Below are 17,259 nucleotides of genomic sequence, written 5' to 3' on the forward strand. Positions count from 1 at the left end.
TTAATAAACTACTGTATGTTGGTGGCAAAGATGAAGTTGACGACGCTGACTCTCATCGTCACAGTAAGGTGGATGCGCATCTAAAGAGAAACACACATTAAACTGCGTGACTTTCGCCACTTATTGTGGGATTTTTTTTTCTGCGACTAACCGACTAATTTAGTTGACTATTAGCGAACTTAAATACAAAAAATATAAAAAAATAACAGCAAAAACTCTTAATAATTAAAAAAAATCTAAAAAAATACTTGCATAATTGATCATTGCTGTAACTTTGGGGAAGCCCTTCTTAAATGCCAAAAAAAATAAAAAATTAAAAGCAAAAATTCGGAATATATATATATATATATAAACTTGCATAATCTATCATTGCTGTAACTTTTGAGTACTCAAATATCCATGCCAGTTCCTACCAAAACTGTGAGAACAACCAGGGCACATGTATTCACTATGAAAAGAAATTATTTGCAATGACATTGAGGATTTGGTACAGATTTCTCACTTACCCTTTCTGCTGATTGTGCGGTGCCAAAGAAGATGGGTATAAAAGCTAACCAAATAATGCAGGTAGTGTACATAGTAAATCCAATTGGCTTGGCCTCGTTGAAGGTCTCTGGCACGCCGCGGGTCTTGATGGCGTAAACAGTGCATGTGACCATCAAAAGGATGCTGTAGCCCAGCGAACAGATGAGCGACAGGTCCGAGATGTCGCACTTGAGAACCCCGCGGGCCTTCGCCGGGTCGGACGTGCGTTGCTCGCCGTAGTCCACGACCGTGTGCGGCGGGTCGACGGCGAACCACACGAACACGCCGAGCAGCTGCACGGAGATCAGGCTGAAGGTGATGACCAGCTGGGAAGCGGGGCTGATGAAGCGTGGCGCCGCCACCGACTTCTTGCCTTGTTCGAAGATGCGATGGATACGGTTGGTTTTGGTTAACAGCGCCGCGTAGCTGAAGCACATTCCCAAACCCAAGAACACGCGCCTGAAGGAGCACACGGCCAAAGTCGGAGTGGCGATCATCAAGAAAGTGATGGCGTAGCACAAAAAAATGCCCGTCAGCAACACGTAACTCATCTCTCGACCAGATGCACGGACAATGGGAGTGTCGTTGAAACGGACGAAGGTAACCACCACAAAACTAGTAGCCATGATGCCAAGAACCGCAACGAACACCGGCACGGCGGCCCACGCCGAGTGCCACTCGAGTTTGATGATGGGGATCGGGATGCATCCGGTGCGGTTGCGGTCCGGACGCTGCTCATACGGACAGAGCTCGCAGAGGAACTCGCTGGCCTGGAAGTGGTAGCCTTCGCATCGCTCGCAGTGCCAACAGCACGGCACTCCCTTCACGACCTTCTTCCTCTCACCCATTTGGCAAGGCACACTACACACCGAGATGGGAAGAGTGGGGTCGCCGGTTCGCCAGTGCATGCCGTCCACCTGGAAAAGGACAAGGAAAAAAAGTCCAAAGATGAAGACCAGAGCTTTATTTTGATGGTCCCTTTAACACATTCTGTTGACTGTAAATAACGTTGCACCTACATGTCTACTAACTCTCATTAGAGTGTTAATTGAGTAATAAATAATTCTGTTTTCAGCTTCAGAATCAAGTCCAAGCCTGTTCATTCACACCCACAGTGTCAAAGCAAATTTAGCATTTTAATCAACAGTTCATTTTTTTTGTTACCCTTTTATCATATGTCTTGGAGTATTGCGATAATATCGTATCGTGAGTTCAGTATCGTGACATGACGGTATCGTTACACCCCTTGTAGTTTAATTTTACACACCCTCGATCTTTTAAATCTGAGTGTAAAGAATATAACTGCTTCAGCAATGTATGTATTGAATTGTTAGTAGTTTCAGTGAGTAAACAGAGCCCTTTAATGTGACCCACATACACACTGTAAACAGTAAAAAGTCCACATGCAAAGGATAACTAAAAAAAAAAGTCCTGTCAAAGACGAAGAGCAGAGGCGCAGTGTTGAATTAGAAACTGTAAATTCAAAAGAAGTCTCATTACCCACACAGATGCATCACACCAATGTAGGTTGTGTCATATGTGAGGAAGAATTCATTTTATTATTCCGTAGCGCCTGAAAGCTGTGGAAAATAAGAAGCCAACGTTGCTCTTTTAAGTGCAGCTGCAGTTTGGCTCCCGGGCGCAACTTTGATGACAGATATATTTTGGGACAAACTTGTGCCAGAGGCCTTTGAGATGAAATAAATAACATGACAAACCCAGAGATTGACGGCAATATTTAATGCACACATCTATTAAGTAAGGAATGACTGATGACGGGCCATTGAATTATTAAAAAATAATGCACACCCGAGGTTGTAATGTGGCCACGATGTAAATTTCTAATAATTCAATGGACCAGAGTCAATTATTCCGCTTAAACTACAGTTACCTCAAGACATTGTTCAGATGTTGCATTTTTTCCCCAGTTTTTGTTCTTAAAATGCTTCTTATTTCTTTTATCTCATCACATCAGTTTTTGGTTCTCAGAACATTCTTTTTTAAGGTTTGCCAGGAAAGTTTTCTTAACAGAAATCAAAAGTTTTTGGTGTGTAGAATGTTATTCTAACGTTCCCCTATACACTCAGTTCATCATGTTTATTCTTACATATTCATACGTCCTATTTTATGGTTGAAAAAAAAAAAGACATAAAAAGAAACATTCCTAGAATGTTATTATTTAGCTCCCAAAAAATATCCAAACAGGAACTAACTTTAGAGGAACGTTCTGTGAAACTGTAAGTTTATCTGCTTCAAAAACAGTACCATCGTTACATCGCTAGTGAGAAATGTCATGTAGATTTTAAGTTGATACACTTTTTACGGCTAAAATCGTCAGAGCAGCGCTGATTTATGTGCAAGTGTGTGTCCGCACACTGCAAAAAAAACGTTTTTCTTACTTAGTATTTTTGTCTGGTTTCCAGTCCAAATATCTAAAAATTCTTAAAGCAAGATGCATTTACTAGATAATAAAATTAGATAAGATATTATGTCTTGTTTTCCGGGGGAATTAATCAAAATTAAGTGAGTGTTTGCTTAAAATAAGCAAAATTATCTGTCCATGGGGTAAGAAAAATAATCTTAATATTTTGATGAATACTTATTATTGAATATTATATTAATATTTTTGGAATACTTAATATCTTATATTCAAACAGAAACAAGATTATTTTTCTTACCCCATGGACAGATCATTTTGCTTGTTTTAAACAAAAACTCACTTAATTTTGATTTATTTCCCCAGAAAACAAGGCATAATATCTTATGGCATTTTACTACTTTAGTAAATGCATCTTGATTTAAGATTTTTCTTTTATATTTGGACTGGAAACAAGACAAAAATACTAAGTAAGAAAAGCATTTTTTGCAGTGTGTGTGTGTGTGTGTGTGTGTGAGTGTGTGAGTGGGAGAAAGAGAGCACATAATAAAACTTAATTTGGGGCAAAAAAAACATGAAATAATTTGTCGTTTTTATCCTATTGTTTACTATATTTATTTGCTTGCTCAGTGTCGTTCTTTTGCTGTTGTCGGCTGTAAAGACCTTTGAAATAACTGAAGTCATTTGGCGAAGTGATGTAGAACTGTAATGCGGTCAAGTCCTGCTGGAACTACTTTAGCCCTGCATTTCCCTGAAAATAATTGCACACCTTTGAATGTTTGTCAACCAATCAGATTCAAGGATTTATCAGCCCCGTAATATAAGACATTTTATTGCAAAATTTTGCCATACCAACCAAGGACAGCTCTATACTTCTGCTCTATGGCTCTCACTGTCGCTGCTGCAAAGAGAAGGCTGTGAATGAATTATTCATGCCTGAGACAAATTACGCCTGGCAAAAACAGATTGGCTTTAATTAGAGAAGCAAAAAAAAGGGACATATTAAAATGAAAAAAGACAGAATTTGCAAATGAACAGAAGTTTAATTTGACTTATCACATAAAAGGGTATGAAGGGTATTTAAGAATAATTGAAAGACCAAATCCCTTCATTTGATTCTTCCCATTCTCTGTCTGAAACAAAAGCCACACTGACCATTCACAATTAGGCTGTTCAATTCGGTTTTATTAATCCTGAAGACACACTAATGGGGAACAAGAAGGGTGTTTGAGGTTCAAACGCTGTCAGAATCAACGCTAACCATTTACATGCATCAGTATTGCTCAGGGTAAGGGATTTGAAATAATCTTAATAACTCCTCCCAATAATTTGTGCTACAGAAATCAAATCCCTCAAACTGTGTGACTTGTGAGATGCGCAGTTACTTTTCTAAGTGATCTGACTTATTTATTTTACTTTTACACACCCTCAATCTTGCATATGCTACAGTATATAACTGCTTCAGCAAATGTATATACTGAAAGTTTGCTATTAGTAGTTTCCCTTTAAAGTGGCCCACATCTTTCAGTGCGACACATTGTAAACAGTAAAATTGCTAAAATGATTTTCCGTAAATTAAATGTTACGAGCCACAATTTTTCACGGCTAACAAAGTCTTTTTTTCTGTATGCGTCGCCCGTAATGAGCTGAATGCAAATCACCATAACTCTGCTTCCCATCCTCTGGAACACATCCAGCGCTGATCTGTTTAAGCGCTTAAGGGGCGGGTTTGATACCTGAGTTAAGAAGTGAGATTTAGAGAAGTACAAGCGGCTGGATCACAGCTCTGTAAAGCGACCACTTCCCCTCCCACACACCCAGAGGAGCTGCGATTCTCCGTCACCTATTGAAAAACTACACTTCAACCTCCCCACTGCTGCGAGAGCTTCTGGCCATGAAAACACCACTCGTTTTTGGCTCCATTAATTTCGTTTTGCAGCCAGGCATTACAAGCTTATCTTCCATCCCGTTGACTAATGAAGGCCCGAGAGTATTCATGTCACATGCATCATCAGCAAAGATGAGATTTCCAACAAACATTTATGCTTGAATGTATCTTATCTGAACATGCGCACATTGTTATGCTCTGGAAAAAAACTGGATAGATGCATGGATGGATTTCACCATGAGGAGCAGAAAAGGCTCTTCACTCACATTAAGATGCAGTTTGTTTGTCCACTGGCCGATCACTTTGTACTCAGCTGTCGATTTGTTGGTGATCTGATACTGGAAGATGTCGTATCGTCCCGGCGCATCTCCGTTGTGGTTGAAGACCACCGGAGTCCCTGCACTTCCTGGAAAACAGTTGAGGAGCTTGTTTAGTTGCACGTTTTTTTAATTCCGTGGACAATAAAATTACAAAAAATCATATTTACAATTTCCCCACACACTGTTGAAGGAAGCACCGAAGTCAGCATGAAATAAAAACTCAGCATCTAATTCCTTAAAAAATAGTTAATTCATAATAGTATAATTCATCTGTGCATGTTTCAGTTGTTATGTTTTAACCTCATAATGTTTATTTCTAATGTCATAAAAATGGATGACTTTTCTTTATATCAGAAAGAGATTATACTTGTACTCCATTTCAGTGTCAGTGTTTCTGAACTCCCTGAAACGCCTCCATTGTAGTCTTGAGTTTTCTTCTGGGAACGAACACGTCACAATATTCCTCATTTAAATAATTAATATGCAGAATAAAGGGGCGGGGCCTGGTTGAGTTAGTAGTGTGTTGAAACTGGCGGTTATGGTAAGGGGCGGGGCATTTCCCTTGACCAATCACAACACACTGCTCCAGCCAACCAATCAGAGCACAGTGTGCTTTTCAGAAGGAGGGGCTTCATAGAGACAGGAACTAAACAGGGGTGCGTTTCACAAAAGCATCGTTAGTCAACTATGGTCGCAAGTTCCGTCGTTATCAGCATTGTTTAACGACTCAGTGTTTCCCGAAACCATCGTTCCAATGAACATTCGCAAACAGCATCGCAAAGTTGTGTATTCTGAACGACAGCTTTTGAACTGTGGTAAGAAGCATGGTTTCTTGTTTGCATGACATGTGGACTTATCCTTATCTTTAGCAAAATAATGCAGCTGACATTTAGTACAATCTGTTTCTTTTATTTAGGATACCTACTAATTTACATCTTTTAGTTTGTCAAGAGATTTAAAGCACCGTTTTTGAAGAATGCGCATTTGTGTACGATCTCTGCTACGAAAGATCGCTAGTTGATTTCTTCAAACTAGCGAGTTACGTTGTTGTACGGGAAACACACCCCAGAGGGTTAATGACAGATTGGAAGAGAGGAGCTGCAACAATGGAAAATATGAGAAATGTGTTTTTTGAAAATTGAAAACCTGTTCTATCAGAGCATAAAAAAAGACTTTGTAAAAGGGCATAATAGGTCCTCTTTAAGACATTAAAGTATTTATACATTTACACATTCTCACAGCTCCACAAAACCCACTGCGTTGCAGGATCGGGTGTCACAGCAGGTGTAAATAATACATGCCGCTTTCTGCTGTACGTGCAAAGATCATTGCAACCTTGTGAGGAGGTGAGAAGGTGGAAAGGTCATAAAATCAGTCAACTTTCACTGAGGTGAGTGTCTTAGAAATACCACCTGACCTCTACATCCATGTACCTTCACCAATGTTTTGACACTTGGTTTGGTTGCTTGGCTCAAGCTTGAATTCGAACCTGCATTTTGAAAACTGCTTTGAGATCAAATTAATGAACTAAATGTCAAAAGAACTTGGATTTGCATCTATAACTCTAGCGTGAAGCCCTTAGGCCTTAAACTCTGATTAAAAACCTTGAACATCCAAAAATGAAGGGAAGTTATTAAACATATTAAAGTGGGGTTGAAAAGTCTCACATTTTTCTAACATAACACAAATATTTTCATAACAAATGTTGAGAATTGAATCGATTATGATTCAAAGAGCAAATTAGACTTTCTTCAAAGTCCTCAAACTTTGTTTATGTCACGTACTGCTCTGAGACAAGAAGGTTGAGGATCCAAACGCAGTATTTATTGAACAGGGTAATCCAAAGACGTAATCCAAATCCAGACAAGGGTCATACACAAACAAGCAATCCAAACAATAAGAGAAAAGGGCTGGGGCAAGGAGAGAAATCCGAGGGAAAAGGCAGAGAATCAAGGTAACCAGGACACAAACACGCTCAGAACTGCAGTACAAACACTAAACAAGACTTCGCAGGGAATGACAGAGAGAACTAGTGATGAGTCGTTCATGAATGTCCGTCACGCGACAAATGAACGAAAGACTTGGAAGGTAAAGTAATTATTTATGTTCCCTGTAAATTATTTTTGACTGCATTATAATGATTTCTTAATTCAGAATATGATCGAGATTGCGTAGGTGGATGTGGAATTTAGGGGAATTTGCCTGTTAAAAGTACAACATTTAAAGCCACTTAAATGAACGAAATGACTTGAAAAAAGATGTTCATTTTGAAGAACGAGATCGAACAAGAGAGTCAGTATATTGATCCAAACTTCCCATCACAGAGAGAACCAGGCTTATATAGGGTGAGCAAACAAGAAAATGAGACACAGGTGAAAACAATGAGAGCTAATGAGTCCAGGCAGAGAATTATGGGAGATGTAGTTTGTGAGGGAATGTTGTGGAGTGCCTTCTGGTGGTTCTCAAGGGCACTCCAGCTGGTGACCGTTACAGCATGGAAAATGTCAGCGCCTACAAGTTCACTTGTACTAAGCTAATCAAAATGTCCTAGGAAAGTTTTAACATTTTTAAATGACCTCGACTTTTGGAAAGGTTGTTATTAGTAGTTTCAGTACTTTATAAGGGCACTTTCGACCATCAGATGCCCTGGCTTCAGAAAAACACGCAAGGACACGTAGGTTTACGATGAGACAGCACATTTCATGTGACCAAAGATCCGATTTGCTTCTCATTCTTGCAAACATGAATAAAAATTTGAGCCTGATATCTGAATCTCAGAGGATCATCAGTGAATCCATCTTCTTCAAACTGATGAACACAAACCTATGTGCAACAATCTGTGAGAACCTTAAACTGTTTAACTTACTAAACAACCTGATAAAAAAAATAAAAAAACCTAGAAGAAGAGAGAAAATAATGTGGCGATTTAATTGCTTAAGAAAAGCAGTACACTTAAACAAATGTCAGAAACTCAGTCCCCGAGGCCCTGAAACACAACCACATCTCACAAACTCAAATATATACCAAATTAAAAACAGAAAACAATCTAACAGGCATGTCTATGTCTTCATGCATAACCTTGATAGAAAAACTCACAAGTTCAGCCACACAAACATGAACATGGTGCTTTAAACTCATACAAACCAGTTATAAAGTCTACAACGGATGGAAATAATTACTTTTTTGTGAACTGATTCAATTTTAAATCCAACTTGTTAAACATTTTAAAACATTTACAAAGTATTTATGAAGAACATTATCTTAGATCAATAATAGATGACTATGTTTCATGAGACTTTTACCCTTCAAAACAAATATTTTGTTTTGTAATATTATGTAATATAAGAAATATAAGAAACACCCTGTTGGCTGGATTAATGCCCATGTGAAAAACACAATTTCGGGTTTCATTCATCTTATCATATTAGAACAATCTGAAAAGTGAGACAGACACAATTTACAGTATTATTAGCTTTGCTAGATGAAAGTCTAACAAAAAAAAAGCCACCGCATAGTTAATTTAGTCCACTGCTAAAGCTACATGAAACTGTTTTTTTTTTTTTTTTTTTACGCTGCCAGCTACAATTATTTCCTTTCCACTTCAGCCGAGTGAAACAAAACTCTTAAAATACACTGATTCCCTCCCAAAAGCTGCTACACCCCTGAAAGAATCGTGCATCCATCACTAATAAGATGTTTCTATATTTGTTTGCTTTCGATCTGCATTTAGACTCTCATTTGTATCCGAGGTTCTGGCCACTGATTAGCCGAATCTCTTTTCTACAACTTTCTTCAATCCCATCGCCATCGTCTTCCTCATCAGCACCTTCATTACAGCGGCTCTTGGGACCATTTGTCTGGAGCTCAGACGTAAGAGGACCTCAGTCAGACCTCAGTCGCTGCATCTATACACACAAAAACCCCTTTGATTCGCCCACCATGAAGGAAAGTGAGAGCTGAGGAGGGCAAAGCCTCCGGAAGCAATATTTTCAGCGAATATAATGAGCCAGATTCGGCAAGCGCTTGTGCAGGGAACATCCAGACAGCTCTGTTCTTTTATTTAAGGAGACATCAAGAGAAGGAAAATACCGCTCCTTTCTGCAAACCCAAGACAGTGAGTGTTTTGTGTTTGCTGTGCATGTGAGAGCTGCCATGTGAGATACAACATCCATTGTCTTTAAATCTCTGCTCTCGCATGCAAACATCATTCCCCGCGTGGCAAAGGTGGTTACGGCTCTCTCGGGATCAACGCAGGCTTGTTGTCACTGCAAATCAACACTAGATTAAAAAGTTTGTCAAGACAAACTTTGATGTTGGCTTGAGGAAGACTGACCAGAAAGTTTGAAGGTTTTCAGTTTGAAGTAGTTTAAAGTTCAAAATAGTTTTAAGGCTTAAAGACAATTTTGAAGGCAATACAGTCTATCAGAAAACAGACAGACAGACAGACAGACAGACAGATAGATAGACTAGCATAAATTAGAACATTGCAAACTTGTTTTTTGCACGTTTCTAGCATGATTTAGCATGTTGTTAGCATGAATTAGCATATTGCTAACATGCTTTACAACGTTCTTAGCCTTAATTAGCATGTTGGTACTATGAATTAGCAAATTACAACTATGTTGCTAGCATGAATTAACACATTGCTACCATGTTTTTGCATGTTTCTATGATTTAGCATGTTGGTACCATGAATTAGCAAATTGCAAACATGTTGCTAGCATGAATTAACACATTGCTAACATGTTTTACATGTTTCTATTACGATTTAGCATTTTGGTACCATGAATTAGCAAACTGCAACCACGTTGCTAGCATGAATTAACACATTGCTAACATGTTTTTGCATGTTTCTATTATGATTTAGCATGTTGGTACCATGAATTAGCAAATTGCAACCACGTTGCTAGCATTAATTAGCACATTGCTAACATGTTTTTACATGTTTCTATTACGATTTAGCATTTTGGTACCATGAATTAGCAAACTGCAACCACGTTGCTAGCATGAATTAACACATTGCTAACATGTTTTTGCATGTTTCTATTATGATTTAGCATGTTGGTACGATGAATTAGCAAATTGCAACCACGTTGCTAGCATTAATTAGCACATTGCTAACATGTTTTTGCATGTTTCTATCATGATTTAGCATGTTGGTACAATGAATTAGCAAATTGCAAACATGTTGCTAGCATGAATTAACACATTGCTAACATGTTTTTGCATGTTTCTATAATGATTTAGCATGTTGGTACCATGAATTAGCAAATTGCAAACATGTTGCTAGCATGAATTAACACATTGCTAACATGTTTTTGCATGTTTCTATTATGATTTAGCATGTTGGTACCATGAATTAGCAAATTGCAACCACGTTGCTAGCATGAATTAACACATTGCTAACATGTTTTTGCATGTTTCTATAATGATTTAGCATGTTGGTACCATGAATTAGCAAATTGCAACCACGTTGCTAGCATTAATTAGCACATTGCTAACATGTTTTTGCATGTTTCTATCATGATTTAGCATGTTGGTACCATGAATTAGCAAATTGCAACCATGCTAGCATTAATAAGCACATTGCTAACATGTTTTTGCATGTTGCTAGCATTATTTATAATGTTGCTTGCATTTTTTAACATGTTGTTAGGCTAGTTGTTAAACTTTGCGAGTGATAGTCAGCTTAAATACTCTATAAGAGTTATTGCATGAAAGTTCTGACCCCCTCCCCCTCCCCCTCCCCCTCCCCCTCCCCCTCAATGAAAGTCTATAGGAATTTGTGATTGTTCGGAAGTCCGATACGGGAGTTTCGAAAGTCAGATCAGTTAGAAAAGATATAGCAATGCGAGTCAGAACAGTCTGAAGGTCTGAGGCGAGTTTGGTGGTTGTAGAGTTAAAGCTCGAGGAGGAGTAAATGTATTCTCAGAAGAAGAAACTTAAATATCATTTCAGTATGTTTGGCTTTCTCAAGTCTGCGTAACATAAGTAAATAAGCCAGTGTGCATGTTGATAGATTACTTTGTTATTAATCTAGCAACATAATCCCTGCATAAGAAAATGTTCATGACGGGAGAGGATAGCGGCACAGAAGACGAAGCGATTTACTGAGTTTATCCACTGATATTGATCAAAGCGTGGCGTTCCAGGTGGACCGGGGCAGCGGGAAATTGAGGATTACAGGAGAGCAGACAGACGCAACAATGGACCACTCGTGGGATTAACCTTTCTGCCAACCCTTACATGCTGCTTCTGTCCGCAGAAATCACTGTTACTATCGCACATTTTGGTAACACTTTACAATAAGGTTCATTAGTTAACTACCGTAGTTTACATGAACTGAGAATAAACAATACTATCTTAGTTAATATTAATTTCAACATTTACTAATACATTATTAAAATCAAAGGTTGCATTTGTTAACATTACTTCATGCACTGTGAACTAATATAAACAATGAACATCTCATCTGTATTTTTATTAACTAACATTAACAAAGATTAACTAATATAGTAACAAATGTATTGCTCATTGTTAGTTCATGTTAGTTAATACATTAACTAATGTTAGCTAATGAACCTTATTGTAAAGTGTTACCCACATTATTTATAGTTAGTGATTTGAACAACCCCCAGATATATACTTCACACAAGTATGCAAATGCACACATACTTGAGTGACATACAGTACAACGCTGGTGGGTTGTCTTGACATGAGCCAAAGTGTAACAACACACTGCCTTTCCTCTCAGTATAGCCTGTCTCTGTGAATGTCTTTCTGTGAACATGATATGATACTCCTCCTAAGGCCGTTTTTGTATTATTTCAGCAGAGAATGATTTGAGAAGAGGACAGATCTCTGTTAGTTAAACGCCAGATCCTGCCGCCGCTCTCCATTTTAAGATTCACCGTCACGCCGCCTCGACTTACATGGGGATTTGTTTTACACAACACAATTATCATCCCTTTTTTCCCCCACAGCTCGTCTGAATGCACACATCCACAATCTCACTTGCCGCTCCGTCCATCTCCAAAACACTAATCTAAAAATAAGTGTATGTAGGGAAGCACTGGAGCGGGGGGTAATTGTGGCTGAGCTGCAGGCAGTGTGAGGCTCGAAGTTGGACGTCTGCCTTCGTATCAACTTCCATTTACCGCTTCTGTGGCCTCTTTTCTCTCCAAACGCTTCTGTGTGCACACTTATGAACATGGCATACTAGCATACTAATCCTACTAGCAAATGTGGTGTTTGCAATGAGATCCCCACCTAGAAATGAGTGTGTGTGTGTGTGTGGGGGGGGGGGGGGGGGACAAAAACAGCAGACAAAAACAGTCTATGCAGTGCGGCTGCAATTACTTTATTATCCCTGTTCGGGGTGGTTGCTAGGGTGTTGCTATGTGGTTGCTAGGGTTTGCTTTATGGTTGCTAGAGTACTTGGGGTGGTTGCTAGGGTACTCCAGGTGGTTGCTAGGGTATTGTTATGTAATTTCTGGGGTACTCATGGTAGTTGCTAGGGTGTTGCTAGGCAGCTGGCAATGTATTTGTGGTGGTTGCTATGCAGTTGATAGTGTGCTCGGGGTGGTTGCCAGGATGTTGCTATGCAGTATAGAATAAATAAATAAAGTTTAAGGCATGTAAGAAATATTTTGTAATATATATATATATATATATATATATATATATATATATATATATATATATATATTTTTTTTTTTTAAGTCTAGGGTACTCATGGTGGTTGCTAGGATGTTGTTATGTAATTCCTATGGTACTCGTGTGCTGAGGAATTTGGGGTGGTTGCTAGTGTACTCCAGGTGGTTGCTAGGGTGTTGTTATGTAATTCATATGGTACTCATGGTGGTTGCTGAGGAATTTGGGGTGGTTGCTAGTGTACTCCAGGTGGTTGCTAGGGTGTTATGTAATTGCTAGGGTACTCATGGTAGTTGCTAGGGTGTTGCTATGCAGTTGCCAATGTATTTGTGGTGGTTGCTATGCAGTTGATAGTGTACTCTGGGTGGTTGCCAGGATGTTGCTATGCAGTATAGAATAAATAAATAAAGTTTAAGGCATGTAAGAAATATTTATTAATCTTTTTTTTATTTTAAAGTCTAGGGTACTCGAGGTGGTTGCTAGGACGTTGTTATGTAATTGCTAGGGTACTCATGGTGGTTGCTGAGGTATTTGGGGTGGTTGCTATGCAGTTGCCAAGGTATTTGTGGTGGTTGCTATGCAGTTGATAGTGTACTTGGAGTGTTAATCTGCAGTATAGAATAAATAAATAAAGTTTATGAAAAAATATGTATTAATCATTTTATTTTATTTATTAAAGTTCAGATGCAGGTTTGGCAAACAGTGAATTTTGGACACTGTACATGCCTCTTATTAATGCAATTTTGTGAAATTATTTGACAACAATGTAACAATGTAACTCATTGAAGCATTCTATGCAACATTCCATTAGACATTAGTATGCAGTGCACTAGCATTCCTTCTCACACACTACATATGCTGACCTGTTGCACACAAACATACACACACACACACACACACACTCACACACACACACACACACACACACACACACACACACACACACACACACACACACACACACACACACACACACACACACACACACACACACACACACACACACACACGCACACACACACACACACACACACCTTCACACTTTTAAAAGGTTTCTGGACCTCCACGCACTCTCATCCAGTCCTTCCATTTCTCTCGTCATAATTGGCCAGCGCTGTGTTCATTATCACACACTGGCCCACAGTTAATGCAGTGTGTGTGTGTGTGTGTGTGTGTGTGTGGTGTCTGAAGGAAGTAACGAGAGCTCCAGTGCAGGCAAGTTAACTCATCAACCGCGGCTCAGATGTAATTGTTCCACAGTATCAGACGGATTAATGAGAAACCTTTCGTTTCCCCTGTGATAACGGCCAAACGCCAAGACATTGGATATCCATCAACCAGTACTGCTCAATAGCATGAGAGTGTGTGAATGTGTGTCAGCTCCTTTATCTATCTATCTATCTATCTATCTATCTATCTATCTATCTATCTATCTATCTATCTATCTATCTATCTATCTATCTATCTATCTATCTATCTATCTATCTATCTATCTATCTATCTATCTATCTATCTATCTATCTATCTATCTATCTATCTATCTATCTATCTGTCTGTCTGTCTATCTGTCTATTTCCTTTTGCAAAACAAAATTTTTTAGCCCAAAAATACAATCTTACAGGAATTAGTGGCATAAAATGTGGATGTTTTCGCTCCGTCACACTTGAAATGAAATCAGCAAGAGTGTTTCCATTAATCTAATGGTGCTTTCCAATTCATTTATTATTATTATTAGTAGTAGTATTGCATACTTAGATTTAGTGACTGGAACACTAACCCTAAATATTAAACCGATTAATTAATACTTTACTAGAGCACGGCATGGCCAAACACCAATAACACTGTTCATTTCTCATGAGATCCGAAAACGTAAAACTCTAGTCTTTTGATTACAATCATAAACTCACCTTGAGAACAGTTGGCCCATTTCTGTTTAGAAGACACTCAACGAGGCTAGTTTACAACGCTGTTTCTCACAGTAAGGACCACTTTGCCTAGATACAGCAAAGAAAACATAAAAAGAACAGCGGCGAATGCATTGCTGAATACAAAGAGTTCAGACTGGGAGGCACGGCTTTGGGAATGTGCCATTAACAACAGAGCATAAAAGTGTCATCATAACAAATGGCAGGTGTACAGCAATGAGAGGCAATGCAACCTCTAAACAGGCCTAATGCTGATCCACTGCGATGCATATGTGACCCTGGATCACAAAACCAGTCACGAGTCGCACGGGTATATTTGTGGCAATAGCCAACAATACATTGTATGGGTCAAAATTATCGATTTTTCTTTTATGCCAAAAATCATTTGGATATTAAGTAAAGATCATGTTCCATGAAGATATTTTGTAAATTTCCTACCGTACATATATAAAACATTGATTTTTGTGAGTGAATGCAGCACAATCGCCAACATAAATGGACAACTTTAAAGGCGATTTTCTCAATATTTACATTTTTTTGCACCCTCAGATTCCAGATTTTCAAATAGTTGTATCTCGGACAAATATTGTCCTATCCTAACAAACCATACATCAATGGAACGCTTTATTTATTCAGATTACAGATGATGTATAAATCCCAATTTAAAAAAATTTACCCATGTGACTGGTTTTGTGGTCCAGGGTCACATACAGTATGAGCATTCGTTCAGCGGGATTCACCTCTTGGATCTGATCGAGAACGTTTCTCTAGTTCTGGTTTATGCAATAGCAGCCAATTAAATGCAGAATGTTACGTTATAACTGCACCCAAAAAAAAAAAAAACCCGTAAATTTACGGTAAAAAACGGCAGCTGTGGTTGCCAGAAATTTACCGTAAAAAATACGGTAGGAAAATTTTAGGTTTTACAGACTTAACTTAAATCTACATTAAATGTACGATTAAATCTATCACAGTTATTCACCGTATATAGTACAGAAACTTTCTTTTAACCAATTAACAGTTTTTTTTTTATTTTAAGTCTTTTACTGTTAAAATCACGATCTAAGTGAAATGAACCAGTGTGCTTTCTCTCATTGTTTTGGCCACGTCTGCTTTCCTACGGCAGCATCATGATGTTATGTGAGGCTCTGGTGTCAGGACTCTAAGGAACTCTTATCTGCGGGAGTTTCTGATCCACTCCAGGAGGGTGTCAATAACAGCCAAGTGTCTGCAACGGACCGTGGGATCACGCGCGCGGCCCGTCTCATACTGCTGAGAAAGGTTACACCAGCACGAAAAAGAGCCGCAGGATCGTTAAACAGACTCGTTTGGCAGCTATAGCCTTTTCCCAGAATGCTCCAGGGCAGAGTAACGATTTTGATTTTGATTTCCTTTTTCCATTCGAGGTTGCTCAGGAGACAAAAATAAGAGTTTCAACTTTAAAAGATCCATAAGATATCTCTTTTAAAATTACTTCATTTCCGTCTCCATTTACTCTCTATTGATCTCCATAGCCCGTCTAAGTTGCAAATTTAAGTTATGCGCATAAAACATTTGAAAATAAAGCACTGTTTCCATCCCATGTGTTTAAGAGAACAAAATCGGCACTTCCTGGGATATTCGCACAAAATATCTGTAAAAAAATTTGATGTGATCGGGGAAGCCACATGGATCTGTTTTCATATTTCATAAATGACTTGCGGACGAAACACAATGTCATGTTCTCTTGCGTTCGGATGCCTGGTGTTTGGGAACGCGATCATCTAAAATACATCTCTGAGGTCATTATTCCCAAACCATTTTGATGACAGACTTTGACTCAGGCATTTCAGAACGACCAAACCAACACTTGAGATGCTGAGCGATGCGATTGGTCCACTGATTAGGCCAATTATCCAATCACGTGAGTTTTTTGTTGTGCATTGAGGGATTTATTCTGTAAATGTGTTTTCATCATAGTTTATGTGCATGTCTTCCTATTGGATTAAAAATTATCCACCTAAATTTAGGCACTTTTTTTTTATGCAAAATCTGCTTAAAAATAGGTGAATGGAAACAGCTATTGATGTCTAAGGGAAATCTCATTTGTGGTTTGCCTTTCTTACCACCGTTAAGACACCAAGGTGATTTTCCTGCATGGTGAGAATGTAAAAGAATACACTGTTGGGTTGATGAATTGGATTAATAAAGATCTCTGTCCCCTGTTTCTGTCTTTTCGCAGAATTGCACGTCTCCCGTGATCACCGCTGGTTTGAATATTAATGAGGAACATACTGAGTCCTCTTCACCTCACAATTAACTTTGAACAAGAGCATCTTAACCTGATCTCACCCAAACAAAAGACCACACATACATACAAATAAAGAAGCTTTAGTGGTGTCCGTTTCTCTCAAATCACCAGCAAAGACAATGACAATCCAACAGCAATAAGTAGAGCCAAAAGTCAGTGTGTCATGCCTGTGTTTAAGTGTAAAGCTGAGTAAAAAACAAAGTATCACCAGGGGCTCTATACATGAACTCCAGCATTGAGAACATTGTTTGTGTACACAGAGTTTACTAAAAAGAAAGATT

General features: G+C 38.6%; 1 protein-coding gene across 1 annotated transcript in view; it reads right to left on the minus strand.

Moving 5' to 3' along the window:
- The window catches only part of grm8a (glutamate receptor, metabotropic 8a), a 198,297-nt gene that overhangs the window by 23,858 nt on the left and 157,180 nt on the right, over nt 1-17,259 (minus strand). The window contains exons 7-8 of the mRNA XM_081363145.1: nt 5,057-5,196; nt 507-1,442 (exon numbers count right to left, since the gene is read on the minus strand). Of these exons, the coding sequence (XP_081219271.1) occupies nt 507-1,442; nt 5,057-5,196 (1,076 nt within the window). The remainder of the gene's footprint in view (nt 1-506; nt 1,443-5,056; nt 5,197-17,259) is intronic.

This window comes from Scardinius erythrophthalmus, assembly GCF_964197995.2.
Source record: "Scardinius erythrophthalmus genome assembly, chromosome: 4".
NCBI lineage: Eukaryota > Metazoa > Chordata > Actinopteri > Cypriniformes > Leuciscidae > Scardinius > Scardinius erythrophthalmus.